This window comes from Dama dama, chromosome 2 (genome assembly GCF_033118175.1).
Source record: "Dama dama isolate Ldn47 chromosome 2, ASM3311817v1, whole genome shotgun sequence".
In the NCBI taxonomy this organism is placed as follows: domain Eukaryota; kingdom Metazoa; phylum Chordata; class Mammalia; order Artiodactyla; family Cervidae; genus Dama; species Dama dama.
Genome location: NC_083682.1, coordinates 22,796,925 through 22,823,947, shown reverse-complemented (window position 1 = coordinate 22,823,947; position 27,023 = coordinate 22,796,925). Strand labels below are relative to the sequence as shown.

Here is a 27,023-nt window from a genome sequence, read left to right as displayed (position 1 = left end):
TTTCAGCCATACGTTTACCTTCATTTCTAAGTGGTTTTTCTTCATGTGCTGTGTTCTTTATGGACAGCAGTTCTGAGCCTCTGATGGTCTGGTAGAACAGGAAGTAATAACTGTAGTGACTGCTGATATCAAGTATGGGGTCATGCTTTCCTATTTTATATTATTTGATGATTATGGGAGAAAATAATTAATCAGTGCTGTCTAGGATTTTCCCATCAGCACTTCACTAAGTAAGTGGCATTCACTCTATGCTACCCTGTGAGGCACTTTGATTTCTGGTAATAGTATCTTCTAGGTGGATTTTCTATGTTTCTTATTGCTTCCAGAGGTGTAGATTGAGTAGAAGGGGATTGAGAGGTGTAATATCAGAGAGATATTGAGAGAGTGGAAGGGGATTTCCAGAGGTGTAAATTGAGTAGAAGGAGATATATAAGATATTTTTAATCTAGTGTTGCTCCCACAGGGAACTTTTTCTCCTTTGTAATAAATAAAAACAATATTCAAAAAATCTTAACTACATCTAATAATAGTTATTATGAAGTTAATAACTGAACCACTGATAATTTAACATATGAAGTTTACAATGCAATGTAGATTTTCTTGTCATTACACCACATCCTAAGGATTTAAAGACTTTTCCACCTAGAAAAACATGTATAGCTAGTGCTGGAGTTATTACTATTACAGGACTCAAATGAGAATGTATTTTGAAGTGCTAATTTAAAAGCATATTATAAAATATTTTTAAAAATATATACATGCTTATACACATGCAAGTACACACATGCTTTGAAAATATCTAAAATGATAGTCATGGCTGCTGTTAGTTTCCAAGGAGTGAGAAAATTGTATTGTATTTTTGCTTATTTGTATTTCTGATTTTCTACAAGGCACATATACTGCCTTGGTAATTTTTTTTAATAAATCTGAAATTGGCAATAAAATCTATCATTTATGTCCAAAATTAATACGCTAAGTTTACTAAATAACAACAAAGTGCTACACACAAGACAACCTAGAGCAAAGCAAAATAATTTACTGAAAACAAAATAGAGAGGTGGTCATAAATCCTGGGTTTTAGATCAGTTCAGAGTCTTGCTAGTTTTATGACTTCAGGTAATTTGTTTAACTTTTAGAGCTTCTGTTTTCTAGAGAATAGGAAATAATGCAACATTCCTTTTTGTGATATGGTATGCACAATCTAAGATACCAAGGATAAAGCACAGTCAATCACAGCATAGCTGAGAGCTGTAGACGCGCTAACTTGTAAGGCTACACACTTAGGCCAAGGGAAGAGCTCATGATCAGAAGAAAGCAGTTTCAGTTCCAAGTCCTTAATACTTAAGAAGCATCGGGAAAGTCACTTCCTGTCTGGCACTACAGCTTTCTCCATAGGAACATGGTAATGAAAATTCTACTCTTAGACCCCTTTCTCCACATACCAAAACTTAACAAGAGTTGTTAATGAGAATGACCTTTGAAAAGCTTTATATGAAAGTTAGTAACTGTATAAGTACACAGTGAAAGCAGGCAAATTTAAGGGTTTTGCTTAAGAAATACATATCAGAAAAGGAATACCTATAGGTATCATATTTAGCAATGATGATTCATGCTTCTTATGACATGTCTGTAATTTAGGTACTTTGTCATTAGGGAGATAATGGGGCCATTGTTTCATATTATGATCTGAAAATAGACCTAACAATAATAATAGTTAAAGCAGCTATTGAGCATTTACTCTGGACTATTCAAGGTGCTAGGGCGCAGACTTCACCACAGATGAATTAATCAGAACCTCTATGGGAGGAACATAGCCACCAATAATTTTTAAATGCTCCAGGAGATTATAATATGCAAGAAATATCGAGAACGATTGTCTTAGGGCCTGAAGTCCAATAAAAAAGTAAGGACAAAAGAACAAATTCCAGACACCTAGGGGTTTCTCTGGTGGCTCAAAGGGTAAAGAATCTGCCTTCAATGCAAGAGACCTGGATTTCACCCCTGGGTCAGAAAAAAATCCCCTAGAGAAGGGAATGGCCTCCCATTCCAGTATTTTAGCCTGGAGAATTCATGGACAGAGAATCCTGACAGCCTACATTCCATGGGGTCCCAAGAGTTAGAGACAATTGAGCAACTAAATGTAGTGCCATTTCACATTTTTATAAGAATTGACTTCTTGAAAACTAATAATTATGCATTATATGTAATTATCCATATTACATTTACAACCACCTTAGGGATTGATATCATTCATTTCCTCAACTTTCAATTCAGTAATTGATTTGTAACTCAATGATATTGTTGTAACTACCATATCCCCCTGACGCCGCATCAGTTTGAGACAGATTACTCTATGTTCACATTAAGTCAATATTTAGGACTTGCCGAAGTGATAGAATTTCATTTCTGATGGAAAACGTATCTCTGATATTAATTCTACTGCTTATTACCTACAGGATTGAGACTCTCAGACTTGCTCCTGCATAAGCCTCACCTGGAGATAGTATGATACACAGATCACTGGGCCCCATCCCAGAGTTTATGATTTGGTAAATCTGGGGTGAGACCTGACAATTTGTATCTCTAATATGTTCAGGTGATGCCAATGATGCTGATCCATGGACTAGACATTAAGACCTATTGCTCTAAGATATTTGAAAAACAAGGAAGAGGTAAATGTTCTATATCTTGCCCACCTTTTCCTCACATCTCCATGATCCTCAGTATACACAGGGTCTGATATTTCTCCCAAAATAAACAACAGGATGAGGAATCGTTCATCATGAAGGATCCCAGAGTCATTCAGCTGGCTTCAGAAGTTCAAACTAGCTTCACCAAGCAGTGCAAGATGTAGCCTTTCATGCAGTTCTTCTCTCTCATCCCCACAGTTTCCCTAACCCGACGAGAATGGCTACAGAAAATCACTCTACAGTGACAGCGTTCATTCTTGAAGGTTTAACAAGTCAACCAGAGCTCCAGCTCCCCTTCTTCTTCCTATTCCTTGGGATCTACTTGGTTACCATGATAGGGATCCTGGGCATGATAACACTGATTTGTCTGAATGCTCAGCTTCACACCCCCATGTACCATTTTCTCAGTACTCTGTCCTTCGTGGATCTCTGCTACTCCTCTGTCATCACCCCTGAGAAGCTGGTGAACTTTGTGTCAGAAAAGAACACCATCTCCTATGCAGGGTGCATGCCCCAGCTCTACTTCTTCCTGGTGTTTGTCATTGCTGAGTATTACATGTTCACAGTGATGGCCTATAACTGCTATGTTGCCATCTGAAGACCTTTGCTTTACAATGTCATCATGTCTCATTGAGCCTGCTTCCTGCTATTGGCTGGGGTCTTTGTCATGTCACTCACTGGCTCAACCACAGAGACTAGCATCATGTTGAAACTGTCCTATTGTGAGATACTCATCAGTCATTATTACCGTGACATACTTGCCCTTATGAAGCTCTCCTGCTTTAGCACCTATCCTATTGACATGATAGTATTCTTTTTGGCTGGATTTGACATCATAGTCACCACCTTAACAATCCTTGTTTCCTATACCTTCATCCTGTCCAGTATCCTCCACATCAGCATCACAGAGGAAAGGTCTAAAGCCTTCAGACCTGCAGCTCTCACTTTGCAGCCTTGGGGATGTTCTCTGGAACGACCACCTTCATATACTCAAAACCCTCAACAGCCAGTTCCCTGGCCCAAGAGAATGTGAACTCCATGTTTTACACTGCAGTGATCCCCATGCTGAACCCGTTGATCTACAGTTTGAGAAATAAGGACATAAAGGCTGCCAGGCAGAAACCTCTGAGAGTAAAAATGTTTTAAGGCAAATGTTACTATTCTTTCTTAGTTTTAAAACTAAGCTGTTATGAATCCCAGAAAGGAGCCCTATGAATGCTCACCCACCTGGGGTGGGAAATATTCCCTTCTCTGCATGGCTGGGAGACTGCTCCTTGCTCCCTCCCACCTTATTTCTGCCCACCCTCTCCTCTGATTTCTTCATATTTTCTCTCATTTGGGAAGCATTTTCTATATCCTGACTCCCATAGGTAAACTCCACTATCTTAATTGGAATTTAACATTAATTTTAAACATTTACAGACTCACACATAGAGAAACTAGTGTTTACCAGTAAGGAGAGGAAAGCAGGGACAGGAAGAGACTATCATGAACAACTATATGACAATAAAATGGATAACCTGGAAGAAATGGACAGATTCTTAGAAAAGCTCAATCTTCCAAGACTAAACCAGGAAGAAATAGAAATTATGAACAACTCAAATACAAGCACTGAAATTGAAGCTGTGATGAAAAATCTCCCAAAAAACAAAAGGCCAGGACCAGATGGCTTCACAGGAGAATCCTATCAAACATTTAGAAAAGAGCTAATGCCTATCCTTCTAAAACTCTTTCAAAAAATTGCAGAGGAATGAACACTTCCAAACTCATTCTATGAGGCCACCATCACCGTGATACCAAAACAAGACAGACAACACACACAAAAAATGAAAACTACAGGCCAATATCACTGATGAACATAGATGCAAAAATCCTCAACAAAATTTTAGCAAACAGAATTCAGCAACACATCAAAAAGCTCATACACCATGATCAAGTTCAGTTTACCCCAGAGATACAAGGATTCTTTATAATATGCAAATCAATTGATATTAACATATTAATGTAAACAAACCATATTAACAAATTGAAAGATAAAAACCATATGATGATCTCAACAGATGCAGAAAAAGCCTTTGACAAAACTCAGCACCGATTTATGATTAAAACTTTTCAAAAATGGGCATAGAAGGAATCTACCTCAACATAGGAAAGGCCATATATGCTAAGCCTACAGAAAACATTAGTCTCAATGGTGAAAAACTTAAAGCATTCCCTCTAAGATCAGGAACAATACAGGGTGTCCATTTTTGCCACTATTATTCAACATAGTTCTGGAAGTCTTAGCTACAGCAATCAGAGAAGAAAAAAAAAAAAAGAATCCAGATGAGAAAAGAAAAAGTAAAGCTCTCACTGTTTGCAGATGACATGATAATGTACATAGAAAACCCTAAAGATAGTATCAGAAAATTACTAGAGCTCGTCAGTGAATTTAGCAAAGTCGCAGGATACAAAATCAATACACAGAAATCACTTGCATTTCTATATACTAACAATGACAAATCAGAAAAAGAAATTAAGGAATCAATCCCATTCACCATTGCAACAAAAAGAATTAAGTATCTAGGAATAAACTTACCCAAGGAGACACAAGAACTATACGGAGAAAATTATAAGACACTAATGAAAGAAATCAAAGATGACATAAACAGATGGAGAGCTATTCCATGTTCCTGGGTAGGAAGAATCAATATTGTGAAAATGACTATATGACCAAACACAATCTAGAGATTCAATGTATCCCTATCAAATTACAAATGGCATTTTTCACAGAACTAGAAGAAGAAATTTCACAATCCATATGGAAACACAAAAGGCCCCAAATAGGCAAAGCAGTCTTGAGCAAGAAGATTGGAGCTAGAGGAATCAACCTTCCTGACTTCAGATTATACTACAAAGCTACAGTCATCAAGACAGCATGGTACTGGCACAAAAACAGAAATATAGATCAATGGAACAAGACAGAAAGCCCAGAAATAAACCCATGCATGCACCTATGGCTACCTTATTTTTGACAAAGGAGGCAAGAATATACAATGGGGCAGATACAGCCTCTTCAATAAGTGGTGCTGGGAAAACTGGATAGCTACATGTAAAAGAATGAAATTAGAACATTTCCTAATGTGATACACAAAGATAAACTCAAAATGAATTAAAGACACACAAAGATAAACTCAAAATGAATTAAAGACCTAAGTATAAGACCAGAAATTATAAGACTCTTAGAGGAAAACATAAGCAGAAACTCAATGACATAAATCAAAGCAAGATCCTCTATGACCCATCTCCTAGAGTAAAAAAATAAAAACAAAAGTAACCAAGTGGGACCTGATTAAACTTACAAGCTTTTGCACAGCAAAGGAAACTATAAGCAAGCTGAAAAGACAGACCTCAGAATGGGAGAAAATAATAGCAAATGAAACAACTAGCAGAGGATTAATTTCCAAAATATGCAAGCAGCTCATACCTCTCAATAACAGAAAGACAAAAAACCCAATCAAAATGTGGGGGAAAGACCTAAACAGACATTTCTCCAAAGAAGACATACAAATGGCTACCAAGCACATGAAAAGATTCTCAACATCGCTCATTATTCAGTTTAGTTCAGTCAATCAGTCATGTCTGACTCTTTGCGATCCCATGAACCACAGCATGCCAGGCCTCCCTGTCCATCACCAACTCCCAAAGTCCAGCCAAACCCATGTCCATTGAGTCAGTGATGTCATCCAACCATCTTATCCTCTGTCGTCCCCTTCTCTTCCCACCCTCAATCTTTCCCAGCATCAGGGCCTTTTCAAATGAGTCAGCTCTTTGCATCAGGTGGCCAAAGTATTGGAGTTTCAGCTTCAACATTAGTCCTTCCAGTGAACACCCAGGGCTGACCTTTAGGATGGACTGGTTGGATCTCCTTGCAGTCCAAGGGACTCTCAAGAGTCTTCTCCAACACCACAGTTCAAAAGCATCAATTCTTCAGGAGTCACCTTTCTTTATAATCCAACTCTCATATCCATACTGACCACTTGAAAACCCATAGCCTTGACTAGATGGACCTTTTTTGACAAAGTAATGTCTCTGCTTTTTAATATGCTGTCTAGGTTGGTCATAATTTTCCTTCCAAGGAGTAAGTGTCTTTTAATTTCATGGCTACAATCACCATCTGCAGTGATTTTGGAGCCCAGAAAAATAAAGTCAGCCACTGTTTCCACTGTTTCCCCATCTGTTTGCCATGAAGTGATGGGACCAGATGCCATGATCTTAGTTTTCTGAATGTTGAGCTTTAAGCCAACTTTTTCACTCTCCTCTTTCACTTTCATCAAGAGGCTCTTTAGTTCTTCTTCACTTTCTGCCATTAGGGTGGTGTCATCTGCATATCTGAGGTGATTGATGTTTCTCCTGGCAATCTTGATTCGAGCTTGTGCTTCAACCAGCCCAGCATTTCTCATGATGTACTCTGCATATAAATTAAATAAGTAAGGTGACTTTATACAGCCTTGACATACTCCTTTTCCTATTTGGAACCAGTCTGTTGTTCAACGTCCAGTTCTAACTGTTTCTTCCTGACCTGCATACAGGTTTCTCAAGAGTCAGGTAGGGTGGTCTGGTATTCCCATCTCTTTCAGAATTTTCCAAAGTTTATTGTGATCCACACAGTCAAAGGCTTTGGCATAGTCAATAAAGCAGAAATAGATGTTTTCCTGGAACTCTCTTGCTTTTTTGATGATCCAGCGGATATTGGAAATTTAGAGAAATGCATATTAAAACTGCAATGAGATATCACCTCACACCAGTCAGAATGGCCGTCATCAAAAAGTATGAACAATAAATGCTGGAGAGGGTGGGGAGAAAAGGCAACGCTCTTGAACTGTTGGAGGGAATGTAAATCGATACAGCCACTGTGGAAGACGGTATAGAGATTCCTTAAAAACCTAGGAACAAAACCACTATATGACCCAGAAATCCCACTCCTAGGCATATACTCTGAGGAAACCAAACTTGAAGCAGATACATGTATCCCATTGTTCATTGCAGCACAATTTAAAATAGCTAGAACATGGAAGCAACCTAGATGTCCATTGACAGATGAATGGATAAAGAAGTTGTTGTACATATACACAGTGGAATAATACTCAACCATAAAAAAGAATGCATTTGAGTCCATTTTGATGAGGTGGATGAACCTAGAACCTATTATACAGAGTGAAGTGAGTCAGGAAGAGAAAGATAAATATCGTGTTCTAACACATATATACGGAATCTGGAAGAATGGCACTGAAGAACTAGGGCAGCAGGGAGAAACAGACATAGAGAATAGACATATGGACATGGGGAGAGGGGAGGAGAGCATGAGATGCATGAAAAGAGTAACATGGAAAGTTACATTACCATATGTAAAATAGATAGCCAACGGGAATTTGCTGTATGTCTCATGAAACTCAAACAGGGGCTCTGTATAAACCTAAAGGGGTGGGGTGGGGAGGGAGATGGGAAGGAGGTTCAAAAGGGAGGGGTTATATGTATACCTATGGATGATTCATGTTGAGGTTTGACAGAAAACAACAAAATTCTGTAAAGCAATTATGCATCAATAAATAAATAAAAAAGAATATTAGAGTGGTTGTGATTTCCTCCTCCAGAGGATCTTCCTGATGCAGGGATCAAATACACATCTCTTATGTCTCCTTAACTGTAAGTTCAGTTCAGTCACTCAGTCATGTTCGACTCTCTGCGACCCCATGGACAGCGGCGTGCCAGGCTTACCTGTCCATCACCAACTCCTGGAACTTGCTCAAATTCAAGTCCGTTGAGTTGGTGATGCCATCCAACCATCTTATCCTCTGTCATTCCCTTCTCCTCCTGTCTTCAATCTTTCCCAGCATCAGGGTCTTTTCTAATGAGTCACTTACTTTACTGTGAGTGGAGTTACAGTTCACTAACTGTAAGTGGAGTATACTACAAAAAATATTGAATAAGTATATTCTTTATCCAAAACTAATATAATATTGTATATCAATTCTGTTCAGTTCATTTCAGTTCAATCGCTCAGTTGTGTCTGACTCTGCGTATATCAGTTACACCTCAGTAAAACATTAAACTTTCAACAGTGAGTTTGAAATTCATCTTTTTATTAATTTCTATGTAGAAAATATTACTTAATTTACAATCTACTTTTTGCACTTGGGGGTACACAAGGCAGAGAGAGGTGGAATGAAAGTTTCCAGCAAGTGATGTCCAGAAACTTCCTCATCTAGATATTTTCCTCTTCTCTCTTTACTCCTCGCTAACGATCTCTATATAAGGACTCCTACTTGATCCCTTCATGTAACTGAGTAACAATAATAATGATGTCAGCGGCTAACATGTTTTTCAATATTTACCTGAGCCCTAATGTTTACCTATCTAAAAATTGTTTGGCCATAGACAAGTTTAAAAGAAACCACCATACAATCTTGCAAAGAGGTTGTTTAATTTTATTTTCCATTAGCACTGTATAAGATGTGCACTTGCTCTCCATTCTCAACAAAATGATATTGTCACATTTTCAAGTGTTACCATCTCTAGTGGGTACATAGTGAAAGGGTTAGTCCCCCAGTTGGGTCTGGCTCTTTGCAACCCATGTAGCATAGCCAGGCTTCTCTACCCATGGGATTCTCCAGGCAAGAAAATGTTAAGCTATATAAGGACAATGATTGCAATGGACTGAAACACATAAAATATGTGTTAAATTGGGAGGAATATAAAGATACTAAAGAAAAATAGCTAGCTTTCTTTGGTAGATCATAAGAAACTAAATTATTATTTTAAAAATTAGAAAATAAAGGTGAGGTAAACATTTCTATATGACCTGTGGTGATGGATATACAATCTGTGCATGTGATAAAACTGCTTTGAGGTTAATTTACATACACACAAATGAGTATAAATAAAAATGGGAAAATCTGAAGATCAATCAACATGTGGGGCTTCCCCAGTGGCTCAGAGGGAAAATAATCTTCTTGCAAAGTGGAAGATGAGGGCTAGATGCCTGGGTCAGGAAGATCTCCAGGAGAAGGGAATGGCTACCCACATCAGGATTTTTGCTTGGAAAATTCCAAGGACATCCTGGGTGTGATATTGTATTATAACTTTTCCAATTGTTCCCATTGGGAGAAACTGCTCAAGGGTACACAGGATCTCTCTCTTATTTTTTGTACCCCTATGTGAATCTACAATTAACTCAAAAAAAAGTTTAATTTAAAAATCTTCACTAGCAGCATTTTCACAGATAATATATTACTGAATATAGTATTGAAAAGGGCACATTGAAAAGGGCACATTCTTATCAGCATATTTTCCTTATGAATGAAAATATACAAGTGAAGAATTCTTATAAATCTACCTTCTAGAGGTCCAACATCAAGGTGACAAATTTAGCACTCCTTATGAATTAACTTTCCTTGGTGAAATTGCAGTTTTATTAAAATAGTCAACGTTATTTTTTAAATGCTTTCAAATAAGCCATTTAATCATAGTTGATTATGCTTGATTGTGAATAACTAATGATGAGTAACAACTATAATGACAGTGACTGACAATGGTGTTGATAATAATAACCTCAGGGATTGTGGGGCTGGTGGTACTGCTTGAAATGATGATAATGAGGATGGTGATGGACTCATTGACGGCAAATTACTTGAAAAGAGGCATTAGACTGTAGTTTGTCAAACAGCAAGTTGACTTCCCCAATAAAAAGAAAATTAGCACACTTGGGACCCAAGAAAATAATGCACAGCCCAAGTGTAAATCAAAATTCTAATTGTCCTTTGCTAAGGGCCCCAGTCTCTGAAGTGACTGCCTCCCAGGAGAACTTCTGCTCATATACATATAAAAACACCCCCACATCTCCAAACCTCATGGACCCATTTTTCATGATGGTGCTGGTCCCTTTGAGTAAATTTAGGACTAGATGTAAATCTATATGGTCCTCCCGTCTCCTGATATTAATTTCCTAGCTGTCAAAATCGAGGCATTTCCAAGAACTTCCAGGAGACTGTGTACAGCTGTACATGGGCAGAGGTATTTAATTAAAATTTAAACAATTCTATGAGAAAAATATTTCTTTCATCACCTCTTGTGTCTAATGCAGGCTATTCTCAATATGTTTGCCTTCATCTCCAGGTGGTTTTTCTTTGTGTACTGTGTTCTTGGGGCAGCAATCCTGAGCTTCTGATGGTCTGGTAGAACTGGAGGTAGGAATTGTAGTGACTGATAGCAAATATGGGGTCGTGTTTTCCTACTTTATATTATTGGATGATTGTGAGAATCAATAATTAGGTCAATACTGTCTAAGATTTTCCCATCTGCACCTCACTAAGTAAATACTGTTCACTCTGTACTTCCCTGTGATTTCTGGCAATGGCATATTCTAGGTGGATTTTCTATGTTTCTTAAGTTTTAAGAGGTGGAATTTGAGTAGAAGGGAATTTGTAAGATATTTTTAATCTATTGTAGCTCCCTGCAAGAATTTTTTTCTTTTTTACAATGAATGGAAATAATACTCAAAAATTCTTAGTTACCTCTGATAGCAATTATTATAAAGTTAGCAATTTAGCCATCAGTAATTTAACATGTAGAGTTTATAGTGCAATTCAGATTTTCTTGTCTTCATACTATTAATATAATCAAGGATTTTTACACCTAGAAAAAGAAATATAGTTAGTGCTAAAGTTACTATTATTATAGGAATGAGACAAGACATTATAAAGTGATACATTAAAAAAGCAAGTTATAAAAATTATTTAAAGTACATGTATGCTTATACACATATAGATACATATGTGAAAGAGAAAGGACATGCTCAATCATGTTGGACTCTTTGGGACCCTGTGGACTGTAGCCTACCAGGCTCTTCTGTCCATGGGATTCTCCAGGCAAGAATATTGGAGTTAGTTGCCATGCCCATCTCCAGGGGATCTTCCCGACCCAGGGATGGAACCCTGGGTCTCCTGCATTGTAAGCACATACTTTATCAGAGACACCTAGATAACATATTTTTTTGATATTCAGTCACCAAGTCATGTCCAACTCTTTGCAAACCCATGGACTTCACCACGCCAGGCCTCCCTGTCCCTCATCATCTCCCAGAATTTGTCCAAGTTCATGTCCATTGAATCAGTGATTTATATATGCATTGAAACATTGAAAAACACCTAAAACAATAATGATGACTATTGATTGTCTCCAAGGAGCCAGAAGGTTATTTTACTTTTGCTTATTTGTACTCCTGATTTTCTGTAATGCATAAATACTGGCTTTGTAATATTTCTTTTTTATTTTTTAAATTAATTAATTAGTTGGTTTTTCTTCTCTGCCCTGGGTCTTTGGAGCTGCACAAGGCTTCCTCTAGTTGCGGCAAGTGAGGGCTACTCTCTAGTTGCTGTGCGCCATCTTCTCATTACAGTGGCTTATCTTGCTGCAAAGCACGGGATCTAGGGCACAAGCTTCAGTAGTTGCAGAACTCAAGCTTAAGTAGTTGTGGCACATGGGCTTAGTTGCTCTGTGGCATAACATGTGGGATCTTCCCAGACCAGGGATCAAACTCATGTCACCTCAGCTGGCAGACAGATTCTTAACCACAGGACCATCAGGGAAGTCCTGCTAAGTTTTCTTTAATGCATCTGAAATTGACCATAACATCTATCACCTTTGTCCAAAAATTCAATAAATTAACTTCTCTAAATAATAATAAACTGCTACAAAGACGATAATCTAGAACAAGGTAACATAGTCTAGTGGACAAATAACAAACTGGCAGACAGAAGTCCTAAGGTTTAGTTAGACACAGTTCCATGTCTTCCTCGTTTTACACCTTTTGGTAACTTATTTAAATTTTAGAGCTTCTGTTTCCTAGAGAATAGGAAAATAATACAGCATTCCCCTTTTTATATGCTATGCACAATGTAAGACATCAAAGATAAATACATTCAATCACAACATTGCTTAGACCTCTAGGTGCATTGATTTGTAAGGCTACACACTTTGGCCGAGGGAAGAGCTCATGATCAGAAGAAATCAGTTTCAGTTACAAATTCTTCATAATTAGAAAGTCTCTGGAAAGTCACTTAGTGTCTGGCACTTCAGTTTTCTCCATATTAACATGAGAATGAAAACTATTCTAAACACATTTCTGCTCATATGCAGTATTTTTCAGAGGAGTTAACGAGAATGACTTTTGAAGAGCAGTATGCAAAAGTTAGTAAATGTGTAAGTAACCAATTTAAAAAGTGCAAATTTAAGACTTTAACTTAAAGAATACCTGTCAGAGAAGGGATATCTATAGGTATCATATCCAGCAATGATGATCCATGCTTCTTAGGACAGGTCTGTAACTTAAGTACTTTGTCACTAGGGAGATGATGGTTTGATATGATCAAAACATGAAAATAAGAAAAATAATTAAAGTAGCTGGTGAGCATTTACTCTGGAATATCCTATATGTCAGGGCCCAGGCTTCACCAGAGATGAATTAATTAGAATCTCTCTGGGTGGAACATAAATATCAACACTTTTTAAATGTTGCAGTGATAATAATATACAGCCAATGTTGAGAACCATTGCCTTAGGGCCTGAGGCCAGTGAAAAACTAAGAAAACATTCCAGACATCTACTGACAACTCACATTTGTATAGGAAATGACATCTTGAAAAAAAATTCTAACTGCATTATCCAATATTATTTCTACAACCACCTTGGAAACTGTTATCACTCATCTCTTCATCTTTCAGACACAGAAATTGACTTGAAACTCAATAATACTGTTGTAACTACCATAACCCCCTGCTGCTGCTGCTGCTGCTGCTGAGTCAATTCAATCGTGTCCGACTCTGTGAGACCCCATAGACGGCAGCCCACCAGGATTCTCTGTCCCTGGGATTCTCCAGGCAAGAATACTGGAGTGGGTTGCCATTTCCTTCTCCGATGCATGAAAGTGAAAGTGAAGCCGCTCAGTCCTGTCAGACTCTAGCAACCCCGTGGACTGTAGCCTACCAGGCTCCTCGGTCCACGGGATTTTCCAGGCAAGAGTACCGGAGTGGGTTGCCATTTCCTTCTCCAAATATCCCCCTGACACTTCATCAGTCTGAGATAGGTTACTGTATGTTCACATTCAGTCAATACTTAGGACTTGCATAAATAATAGAAGAATTTCATTTCTGAAAATGTATATATCTCTGCTATTAACTCTACTGCTTGTTACCTACAGGATTGAGATTCTCAAACTTGATCCTTCTTCGGCCTCATCTGGAGAGAGTGTGATACAGAGATCACTGGGCCCCATCCAAGAGTTCCTGATTTGGTAGGTCTGGGGTGAGGCCTGAGAATCTGCATCTCTAATGTCTTCATGTAATGTCAATGATGTTGGTCCAGGAACTGCACTTTAAGACACACTGTGCTAGGCTATTTCAGAACCATGAAAGTGACAACAGCTCCAGTTCTTGCCCCCTTTTTGGCTCATCTTTGAAATACTCAGGGTCTTGTCTTCCTCCCAAAACAAACAGCAGGATGAGGGAATATTCATCAGGAAAGACAGGATCGCACAGCTGGCCCAGATTCTCAAAACTAGCTTCACCAAGGAGTGCAAGAAGCAGCCATTCATGTAGTTCTTCTCTCACATCACACAGGTCCCCCAAGGAGAATGGCTGCAGAAAATCACTCCATAGTGACAGAGTTCATTCTTGAAGGTTTAACAAATCGACCAGAGCTCCAGCTCCCCCTCTTCTTCCTCTTCCTTGGGATCTACTCTGTCACCATGGTAGGGAACCTGGGCATGATAACCCTGATTTGTCTGAACGCTCAGCTTCACACCCCCATGTACTATTTCCTCAGCAACCTGTCCTTCGTGGATCTCTGCTACTCCTCTGTCATCACCCCTAAGATGCTGGTGAACTTTCTATCAGAAAAGAACACCATCTCCTATGCTGGGTGCATGTCCCAGCTCTACTTCTTCCTGGTGTTTGTCATTGCTGAGTGCTACATGCTGACAGTGATGGCCTATGACCGCTATGTTGCCATCTGCAGACCTTTGCTTTACAACATCATCATGTCTCATGGAGTCTGCTCCCTGCTGGTGGCTGGGGTCTATACCATGGGGCTCATTGGCTCAACCATAGAGACTGGCCTCATGTTGAATCTGCCCTATTGTGAACACCTCATCAGTCATTACTTCTGTGATATCCTCCCCCTGATGAAACTTTCCTGCTCTAGCACCTATGACGTTGAGGTGACAGTCTTCTTTTTGGCTGGATTCAACATCATAGTTACTAGCCTAACAGTCCTAATTTCCTATGCCTTCATCCTGTCCAGTATTCTCCGCATAGGAACCACAGAGGGAAGGTCCAAAGCCTTCAGCACATGCAGCTCACACTTTGCAGCTGTGGGGATGTTCTATGGTACAACCGCCTTCATGTACTTGAAACCCTCCACAGTCAGTTCCCTGGCCCAGGAGAACATAGCCTCTGTATTCTACACTACAGTGATCCCCATGCTGAACCCCCTGATCTACAGCTTGAGGAATAAGGAGGTAAAGGCTGCCATGCAGAAAACTCTGTGGGGAAAATTGTTTTGATACAAGTGTTATTATTCTTCATCAATTTTAAAAATAGCTTGACTTATCTGGCATGTGTCTCCGAGGGCAGAGGGGTTTTTGCAGGAGCATTTTTTGGCCACGAGGCATGTGGAAGCTTAGCTCCCAACCAGGGGCTGAATGCACACTCGCTGCCTTGGAAGGTGACTTCTTAACCACTGGACTGCCAGTCACATCTTTACTTCGAGACTTCAGGCTCTTTGGTCTGTGGCTTGAGACTGTCTGACCAGTATCATGTGTGACAAGCAAGACCTTACACAAGTGTCCAAGGGCTTAGAACAGAGCCCAACAGGAGAGGCAGAGTCTGATCTTGAGGAAATGGCTTCCTATGGAGCCAGGCTCAGCCTGCAGCCCTGCTCTAGGAGTGACCGTGAGCATTCCCTCGTGTTCCCTGGCCTCATCCTTGTGAGTCCATGTATGTCAGTGGTGTCAACATGACGAATCTCAAATTTCCCCTCAGCAGCCTGTCCCAACCCCAGGGTCTGCTCTTCCGTTCCCTGCTCACTCCCACATCCACCTTGTCTGCCCTTCCTTCTTATGGACCCTCAATCTCCTCCTTGATTGGTTCTCTAATTCATTCTGGTGGAGCTGGTGAGGGGTGGCCTGACGTCAGCCTTGGGGCCCCTGCTCTTGCCTGTCTCCAGGCCCAGCCTGTCCATCCGACCTGCTGTGCTGGTTGTCATCATGGAGATGACCTATCACAGGATAGCACAGGAACCCCACCTCCAGGGACTGATCCTTAGGTCAGAGGGCCGACCGGATGCACTGCACTCTGTACAATTTGGGGCAAGAGAGATAGGGTAATTGGATGGATTCTCTTCTTTGTTCATGAACTTGACAGTTTGGCCAAGGGCCAAACTCAGTCTACCCTGAGTGCACAGCACCTCTAGGGGTCACTGTGATGTAATGCCACACTGCTGGGACCCTGCCCCGACACGGACCCTCAGTCAGCCAGCTGGATGGGACAGGAGGGGTCCTCTGGTCCACTGTGCCTCGTGTTTGGTTCACATCAGGGTAGCCTAGGAGGCTGAACTTTTCCTCCCAATCTTATTTTGAATAATTTCAAGTCTTCAGAAAAATTGAAAGTGCATCGAAACCCCTCTCCCTCGATAATGCATCTCGTTTGTGTTCTTCTTTTCTTGAACTGTGTAAAATTAACTCATAGTCTAAAAAAAACTAAGTTGTAGACACAGCACTTCACTTTTGCTGTTGTTTTTTATTTTTTAATTGAAGTATAGTTGGTTTTCAATGTTGTGTTAATTTCTGCTGTATGGCAAAGTGATTCAGTTATACATATATGTACATACTTTTTTAATATTCTTTTCCATTATGGTTTATCATAGGATATTGCATATAGCTCTCTGTGTTATATAGTAAGACCTTGTTGGTTATCCACTCTCTATATAAAAGCTTACATCTGCTCAGTCTAACCTCCCATTCCATCCTCCCCCAAAATCTTCTACCTGGGCAATCACAAGTCTGTACTCAGTGCATGAGTCTGTTTCTGTTTCATAGGTTCATTTGTGTCAGGCAATCTACAGACTCAATGTGATTCCTATCAAATTACCAATGGCATTTTTCACAGAACTAGAACAAAGAAATTCACAATTCATATGAAAACACAAAAGGCCCCAAATAGGCAAAGCAGTCTTGAGAAAGAAGAATGGAGCCAGAGGAATCAACCTTCCTAACTTCAGATAATACTACAAAGCTACAGTCATCAAGACAGTATGGTACTGGCACAAAAACAGAAATACAAATCAGTGGAACAAGACAGAAAGCCCAGAAATAAACCCATGCACCTATGGGTAACTTATTTTTGACAAAGGAGGCAAAAATATACAATGGGGCAGATACAGCCCCTTCAATAAATGGTGCAGGGAAAACTGGACAGCTACATGTAAAAGAATGAAATTAGAACACTTCCTAACACCATACACAGAGATAAACTCAAAATGGATTAAAGACCTAAATGTAAGACCAGAAAGTATAAAACTCTTAGAGGAAAACATAGGCAGAACAATTGATGACATAAATCAAAGCAAGATCCTCTATAACCCACCTCCTAGAGTAACAGAAATAAAAACAAAAGTAAACAAGTGGGACCTGATTAAGCATAAAAGCTTTTGCACAGCAAAAGAAACTATAAGCAAGTTGAAAAGACAACCCTCAGAGTGGGAGAAAGTAATAGCAAATGAAACAACTGACAAAGGATTAATTTCCAAAATACGCAAGTAGTTCATACAACTCAATACCATAAAAACAAACAACCCAATCAAAATGTGGGGGGAAAACCTAAACAGACATTTCTCCACAGAAGACATACAGATAGCTAACAAATACACGAAAAGATGTTCAACATTGCCCATTATTAGAGAAATGCAAATCAAAACTACAATGAGATATCACCTCACACCAGTCAGAATGGCCATCATCAAAAAGTCTACACCAATAAATGCTGGAGAGAATGTGGAGGAAAGGGAATTCTTCTGCACTGTTGGTGGGAACGTAAATTGATAAGCCACTATGAAAGACATTATGGATTTACATGTATTCCCAATCCCGATCCCCCCTCCCACCTCCCTCTCCACCTGATTCTTATACATGTAAATCCATGGCTGATTCATATCAATGTATGACAAAACCCACTGGAAAAAAAAAAAAAAAGAAAGACATTATGGAAATTCCTTAAAAAACTAGGAACAATATCATCATATGACCCAGCAATCCCACACCTAGGCATATACCCTGAGGAAACCAAAATTGAAAAAGACATATGAATCCCCTTGTTCATTGCAGCACTATTTACAATAGTTAGAATATGGAAGCAATCTAGATGTCCATCAACAGATGAATGGATAAAGAAGTTGTTGTACATATACACAATGGAATATTACTCAGCCATAAAAAGGAATGCATTTGAGTCTGTTTTGATGAGATGGATGAACCTGGAACCTATTATACAGAGTGAAGTTAGTCAGAAAGAGAAAGATAAATATCATATTCTAAAGCATATATATGGAATCTAGAAAAATGGTACTGAAGAATTTATTTACAGGGCAACAATGGAGAGACAGACATAGAGGATAGACATATGGACATGGGGAGAGGGGAGGAGAGGGTGAGATGTATGGAAAGAGTAACATGGAAAGTTACACTACCATACATAAAATAGATAGCCAACGGGAATTTGCTGTATGTCTCAGGATATTCAAACAGGGTCTCTATAAAAACCTGGAGGGGTGGGGTGGGGAGGGAGATGGGAGGGAGGTTCAAAAGGGAGGAGTTATATGCATACCTATGGATGATTCATGTTGAGGTTTGACAGAAAACAACAAAATTCCGTAAAGCAATTATCCTTCAATAAAAAATAAATATATCAAAAAAATAGCTTGTTATGAATCCCAGAGGGAAACGCTCAGAATTCTTGCCACCTGGCATGGGATACAGTCCCTTCTCTGCATGGCTGGGTGACTTCTCCTGCCTCCTTCCTTCCTCCTTCCTGCCCTCTCTCTTCTCTCATCTCTATTTAAAACCAGCTGATTTTTTCTTCCTTTTACTTGTTTCAGAAGCCTTTTCTCTATCCTGAGCCCTTTAGTAAACTCTACTAACTAAATTGTAATTTAGCATAATATTTTTAAAGTTTCACAGACTCACAGATAGAGAAAAAAGAGTGATTACTTCGGGTGGTGGGGGAGAAGAGAGCCAGGGGATTAAGCACACAACTACTATGTATAAAATAAATAAGCATGGCCATTACTAGATAGTTACTTTAAATGGAGTCACCTATAAAAATGCTGTCCATCTGAAACAAATATAATTTTGTAAATCAACTACACTTCAGTAAATAAGTTAAACCTTATCAGTGAGTTTGAGAGTCATTCACTGTTTTTTTTTTTTTTTTTTTAAATTTTTTTTTTTATTATTATTTTTTTCCAGTGGGTTTTGTCATACATTGATATGAATCAGCCATGGATTTACATGTATTCCCAATCCCGATCCCCCCTCCCACCTCCCTCTCCACCCGATTCCTCTGGGTCTTCCCAGTGCACCAGGCCGGAGCACTTGTCTCGTGCATCCCACCTGGGCTGGTGATCTGTTTCACCATAGATAGTATACATGCTGTTCTTTTGAAATATCCCACCCTCACATTCTCCCACAAAGTTCAAAAGTCTGTTCTGTATTTCTGTGTCTCTTTTTCTGTTCTGCCTATAGGGTTATCGTTATCACCTTTCTAAATTCCATATACATGTGTCAGTATGCTGTAATGTTCTTTATCTTTCTGGCTTACTTCACTCTGTATAATGGGCTCCAGCTTCATCCATCTCCTTAGAGATGATTCAAATGAATTCTTTTTAACGGCTGAGTAATATTCCATGGTGTATATGTACCACAGCTTCCTTATCCATTCATCTGCTGATGGGCATCTAGGTTGCTTCCATGTCCTGGCTATTATAAACAGTGCTGCGATGAACATTGGGGTGCACGTGTCTCTATCAGATCTGGTTTCCTCAGTGTGTATGCCCAGAAGTGGGATTGCTGGGTCATATGGCAGTTCTATTTCCAGTTTTTTAAGGAATCTCCACACTGTTTTCCATAGCGGCTGTACTAGTTTGCATTCCCACCAACTGTGTAAGAGGGTTCCCTTTTCTCCACACCCTCTCCAGCATTTATTGCTTGTAGACTTTTGGATAGCAGCCATCCTGACTGGTGTGTAATGGTACCTCATTGTGGTTTTGATTTGCATTTCTCTAATAATGAGTGATGTTGAGCATCTTTTCATGTGTTTGTTAGCCTTCTGTATGTCTTCTTTGGAGGAATGTCTGTTTAGTTCTTTGGCCCATTTTTTGATTGGGTCATTTATTTTTCTGGAATTGAGCTTCAGGAGTTGCTTGTATATTTTTGAGATTAATCCTTTGTCTGTTTCTTCATTTGCTATTATTTTCTCCCAATCTGAGGGCTGTCTTTTCACCTTACTTATAGTTTCCTTTGTAGTGCAAAAGCTTTTAAGTTTCATTAGGTCCCATTTGTTTAGTTTTGCTTTTATTTCCAATATTCTGGGAGGTGGGTCATAGAGGATCTTGCTGTGATTTATGTCGGAGAGTGTTTTGCCTGTGTTCTCCTCTAGGAGTTTTATAGTTTCTGGTCTTACATTTAGATCTTTAATCCATTTTGAGTTTATTTTTGTGTATGGTGTTAGAAAGTGTTCTAGTTTCATTCTTTTACAAGTGGTTGACCAGTTTTCCCAGCACCACTTGTTAAAGAGGTTGTCTTTTTTCCATTGTATATCCTTGCCTCCTTTGTCAAAACATATTAAAAAAATCATACACCATGACCAAGTGGGCTTTATCCCAGGAATGCAAGGATTCTTTAATATCCACAAATCAATCAATGTAATACACCACATTAACAAATTGAAAGATAAAAACCATATGATTATCTCAATAGATGCAGAGAAAGCCTTTGACAAAATTCAACACTCATTTATGATTAAAACTCTCCAAAAAGCAGGAATAGAAGGAACATACCTCAACATAATAAAAGCTATATATGACAAACCCACAGCAAGCATCACCCTCAATGGTGAAAAATTGAAGGCATTTCCCCTGAAATCAGGAACAAGACAAGGGTGCCCACTCTCACCACTACTATTCAACATAGTGTTGGAAGTTCTGGCCACAGCAATCAGAGCAGAAAAAGAAGTAAAAGGAATCCAGATAGGAAAAGAAGAAGTAAAACTCTCACTGTTTGCAGATGACATGATCCTCTACATAGAAAACCCTAAAGACTCTACCAGAAAATTACTAGAGCTAATCAATGAATATAGTAAAGTTGCAGGATATAAAATTAACACACAGAAATCCCTTGCATTCCTATATACTAACAATGAAAAAACAGACAGAGAAATTAAGGAAACAATACCATTCACCATTGCAACAAAAAGAATAAAATACTTAGGAGTGTATCTACCTAAAGAAACAAAGGACCTATACATAGAAAACTATAAAACACTGATGAAAGAAATCAAAGAGGACACAAACAGATGGAGAAACATACTGTGTTCATGGATTGGAAGAATTAATATTGTCAAAATGGCTATTCTACCCAAAGCAATCTATAGATTCAATGCAATCCCTATCAAGCTACCAACGGTATTTTTCACAGAACTAGACCAAAGAATTTCACAATTTGTATGGAAATACAAAAAACCTCGAATAGCCAAAGTAATCTTGAGAAAGAAGAATGGAGCTGGAGGAATCAACCTGCCTGACTTCAGACTCTACTACAAAGCCACAGTCATCAAGACAGTATGGTACTGGCACAAAGACAGAAATATAGATCAATGGAACAGAATAGAAAGCCCAGAGATAAATCCATTCACTGTTTAATTTTCTTCTATGTAGAAAATATTTCTCAACCCACTTCCTAGTTTTTTGCACTTGGGAGTACACAAGACAGAGAGAGGTGGATCTGACAGTCATCAAGAAGTGATTCCCAGAGTCTTCCTCCTCTCCTCTTTTCCACTCCTCCCTACTTATTCCTGCCCAAGAACTTCTACCTGATCCTTTTGTGTGGATTTCTTAGTCACAGTAATAATAATGCCAGCCACTACCATGTTTTGGGGCACTCACTCTGAGCCACACAACACTTATAAATTCTTCAGATGCCTTCTTTTATTTACAATTCGCAACAGTTAGGTACCATGTCTTATGTCTCCTTCACTGTCAGGCAGGTCCTATACCACTAACGCCACCTGGGAAGCCCTCACTGGTGTATACTTATCTTCAGACTAATAATATTGTACACATTTTGTACGTTGATTATACTACAATAAAATGGTTCTATTTTTTTTTAAAAAGAGTACATCTTAACACTCAAAATCAATCAATAATCACAGAATGTGAGATCATCTATATACTTTTTGCAAATAAAAGAAATGGGACTAAGTCACAAGTCCAAAATGGCAATCTCCCCTTGACCCCTAAACTCATGCTACCACTGACTCACTTTCTGTAACAATTGATTAGTTTTCTCTGATCACAGTACACAATGGTGTCTGATACATTTTGCACAGCACAATGCTTTCGAGGTCTTTCACATTATTGTGTGTATTAATAATATATTTCTTTGTTATTAGTAGTAATCCATTGCTTATACAGATCCACAAATTTTTTTCCACCTGTTGACAGACAGTTGGCAGTTTCCAGTTCGAGTTACTGTGAATAAAGGATATATAAGCATTCATGTACAGAACTCTTTGTGAACCTATGTTTTCATTTACCTTAGATAAATATCTAAGAATTGTTTGGCCATAGGCAAGTTTAAAAGAAACTACCAAACAATCCTACAAAGAGGTTGTTTAATTTTATTTTCCATTAGCACTGTATAAGAAGTTCGCTTGCTCTCCATTCTCAACAAAATGATGTTGTCACGTTTTCAAGTGTTAACATCTCTAGTGGGTACATAGTGAAAGTGTTAGTCACCCAGTTGGATCTGGCTCTTTGCAACCCATGTAGCATAGCCAGGCTTCTCTACCCATGGGATTCTCCAGCCAAGAAAATGTTAAGCTATAGAAGGACAATGATTGCAATGGACTGAAACACATAAAATATGGTTAAATTAGGAAGAATATAAAGATACTAAAGAAAACAACTAGTTTTCTTTGAAAATGAAGATGAGGTAAATGTTTCTATATGAACTGTGGTGATGGATTCACAATCTGTGCATGTGATAAAATTGCTTTGAGGTTAATTTACATACACACAAATGAGTATAAATAAAAATGGGGAAATCTGAAGAAGATCATTTGACATGTGGGAATTCCCCGGTGGCTCAAAGAGACAAGAATCTTCTTGCAATGTGAGAGATGAGGGCTCGATCCCTGGATCAGGAAGATCCCAGGAGAAGGCAATGGCTACCCACATCAGTATTTTTGCTTGGCAAATTCCAAGGACATCCTGGGTTTGATATTGTATTATAATTTTGCAAATTGTTCCCATTGGGGGAAACTGCTCAAAGGTACACAGGATCTCTCTCTATTATTTCTTGTACCCCTATGTGAGTCTACAATTAACTCAAAAGAAAAGGTTTAATTTAAAAATCTTCACTAGCAGCATTTTCACAGATTATATATTACTGAATGTAGTCTTGAAAAGGGCACATTCTTATCAACGTATTTTCCTTATGAATGAGAACATACGAGTGAAGAATTCTTATAAATCTACCTTCTTATGCCCTCAACCTTCTGCCATTCTACACAGTCAATCTAGAGGTCCAACATCAAGGTGACAAATTTAGCACTCCTTATGAATTAACGTTCCTTTAGTGAAATTACACACTTTTATTAAAATAGTCAACTCTATTTTTTAAATGTTTTCAAATAAGCCATTTAATCATAGTTGATTATGCTTGATCGTGAATAACTAATGATGAGTAACAACTATAATGACAGTGACTGACGATGGTGTTGATAATAATAAACTCGGGGGTTGTGGGGCTTGCGGTGCTGCTTGCAATGATGGTAATATGGATGGTAATGGACTCATTAATGGTAAATTACTTGAAAAGAGACATTAGACTGTAGTTTCTCAAACAGCAAGTCGACTTCCCCAATAAAAAGAAAATTAGCACACTTGGGACCCAAGAAAATAATGCACAGCCCAAGTGTAAATCCAGACTCTAATTGTCCTTTGCTGAGGGCCCCAGTCTCTGAAGTGACTGCCTCCCAGGAGAAGTTCGGCTCATATATATATAAACACACCCACACATCTCCCTACCTCACGCACCTTTTTTCATGACAGCGCTGGCCCCTTTGAGTAAATTTAGGATGAGATGTAAATCTATTTGGTCCTCTCATCTCCTGATATTGATTTCCTAACTGTCAAAATCGAGGCATTTCCAAGAACTTCCAGGAGACTGTGTACAGCTGTACATGGGCAGAGGTATTTAATTACAATTTAAACAATTCTATGATGGCAAAAACCACTACAATATTGTAAAGTAATTAGCTTCCAATTAAAATAAATAAATTAATTTTATAGAAAACAATTCTATGAGAAAAATATTTCTTTCATCACCTCTTGTGTCTAATGCAGGCTATTCTCAATATGTTTGCCTTCATCTCCAGGTGGTTTTTCTTTGGGTACTGTGTTCTTGGGGCAGCAATCCTGAGCCACTGATAGTCTGGTAGAACTGGAGGTAGGAATTGTAGTGACTGATAGCAAATATGGGGTCGTGTTTTCCTACTTTATATTATTAGATGATTGTGGGAATCAATAATTAAGTCAATGCTGTCTAGGATTTTCCCATCTGCACCTCACTAAGTAAATACTGTTCACTCTGTACTTCCCTGTGATTTCTGGCAATGGCATATTCTAGGTGGATTTTCTATGTTTCTTAAGTTTTAAGAGGTGGAATTTGAGTAGAAGGGAATTTGTAAGATAATTTTAATTTATTGTTGCTCCCTGCAAGAATGTTTTTCTTTTTTACAATGAGCGGAAATAATACTCAAAAAATCTTAGTTACCTCTGATAGCAATTATTATAAAGTTAGCAATTTAACCATCAGTAATTTAACATGTAGAGTTTATAGTGCAATTCAGATTTTCTTGTCTTCATACTATTAATATAATCAAGGATTTTTACACCTAGAAAAAGAAATATAGTTAGTGCTAAAGTTACTATTATTATAGGAATGAGACAATGCATTATAAAATTATAAAGTGATACATTAAAAAAGGTTACAAAAATTATTTAAAATACAGGTATGATTATACACATATAGATGCATACATGAAAGTGAAAGGACGTGCTCAGTCATGTTGGACTCTTTGGGACCCTGTGGACTGTAGCCTACCAGGCTCCTCTGTCCATGGGATTCTCCAGGCAAGAATGTTGGAGTTAGTTGCCATGCCCATCTCCAGGGGATCTTCCCAACCCACGGATGGAACCCTGGGTCTCCTGCATTGCAAGCACATACTTTTACCAGCTGAGCCACCAGGGAAGCCTAGATAAATATTTTTTTGATGTTCAGTGTCCAAGTTGTGTCTGACTCTTTGTGACCCCATGGACTTCAGCATGCTAGGCCTCCCTGGCCCTCATCATCTCCCAAAGTTTGTCCAAGTTCATGTCCATTGAATCAGTGATGTATATATGCACTGAAGCATTGAAAAAAAAAACTAAAAAATCGTGATGACTTGCTTGTCTCCAAGGAGCAAGAAGGACATTTTATTTTTGCTTATTTGTACTCCTGATTTTCTGCAATGTACATATACTGGCTTGGTAATTTTTCTTTTTTATTTCTTAAATTAATTAATTAGTTTTGTTTTGTTTTGTTTCCTGCACTGGTTCTTTGGAATTGCACAAAGGCTTCCTCTAGTTGCAGCAAGTGAGGGCTACTCTCTAGTTGCTGTGCGGGGGCTTCTCTTGACAGTGGCTTATCTTGTTGCAAAGCACGGGGTCTAGGGCACAAGCTTCAGTAGTTGCAGAACTCAAGCTTAAGTAGTTGTGGCACATGGGCTTAGTTGCTCTGTGGCATGTGGGATCTTCCCAGACCAGGGATCAAACTCATGTCACCTGAGCTGGCAGACAGATTCTTAACCACAGGACCATCAGGGAAGTCCTGCTAAGTTTTCTTTAATGCATATGAAATTGACCATAACATCTATCACCTTTGTCCAAAAATTCAATAAATTAACTTCACTAAATAATAATAAACTGCTACAAAGACGATAATCTCGAACAAGGTAACATAGTTTAGTGGACAAATAACAAACTGGCAGACAGAAGTCCTGAGGTTTAGTTAGACCCAGTTCTATGTCTTCCTAGTTTTATGCCTTTTGGTAACTTATTTAAATTTTAGAGCTTCTGTTTCCTAGAGAATAGGAAAATAATACAGCATTCCCCTTTTTATATGCTATGCACAATGTAAGACATCAAAGATAAAAACACATTCAATCACAACATTGCTTAGACCTCTAGGTGCATCGATTTGTAAGGCTACACACTTTGGCCGAGGGAAGAGCTCATGATCAGAAGAAAGCAGTTTCAGTTCCAAATTCTTCATAATTAGTCTCTGGAAAGTCACTTAGTGTCTGGCACTTCAGTTTTCTCCATATAAACATGGGAATGAAAACTCTATGCTAAACACATTTCTGCTCATATGCAGTATTTTTCAGAGGAGTTAATGAGAATGACTTTTGAAGAGCAGTATACAAAAGTCAGTAACTGTATAAGTAACCAATTAAAATAATGCAAATTTAAGACTTTAACTTAAAGAATACCTGTCAGAGAAGGGATATCTATAGGTATCATACCCAGCAATGATGATCCATGCTTCTTAGGACATATCTGTAACTTAAGTACTTTGTCATTAGGGTGATGATGGTTTGATATCATGATCAAAAATGAAAATAAGAACAATAATAAAAGTAGCTGGTGAGCATTTACTCTGGAATATCCTATATATCAGGGCCTAGGCTTCACCAGAGATGAATAAATTAGAACCTCTCTGGGTGAAACATAGATATCAACACTTTTTAAATGTTTCAGGTGATTATAATGTACAGCCAATGTTGAGGACCATTGTCTTAGGGCCTCCTGAGGCCAGTGAAAAACTAAGAAAACATTCCAGACATCTACTGACAACTCACATTTGTATAGGAAATGACATCTTGAAAAAAAATTCTAACTGCATTATCCCATATTATTTTACAACCA

The 27,023-nt window shown here is 38.6% G+C and overlaps 1 protein-coding gene and 1 pseudogene across 1 annotated transcript; both read left to right on the top strand.

Moving 5' to 3' along the window:
* The first annotated feature begins 2,907 nt into the window (after window positions 1–2,907).
* Window positions 2,908–3,836, top strand: LOC133066563 (olfactory receptor 8A1-like; annotated as a pseudogene).
* Window positions 3,837–14,358: 10,522 nt separating this feature from the next.
* On the top strand, window positions 14,359–15,288 carry LOC133066558 (olfactory receptor 8A1). Its single transcript, XM_061157747.1, has one exon. It carries the CDS (start codon window positions 14,359–14,361, stop codon window positions 15,286–15,288), a length of 930 nt encoding a protein of 309 aa, XP_061013730.1.
* The last annotated feature ends 11,735 nt before the right edge of the window (window positions 15,289–27,023 follow it).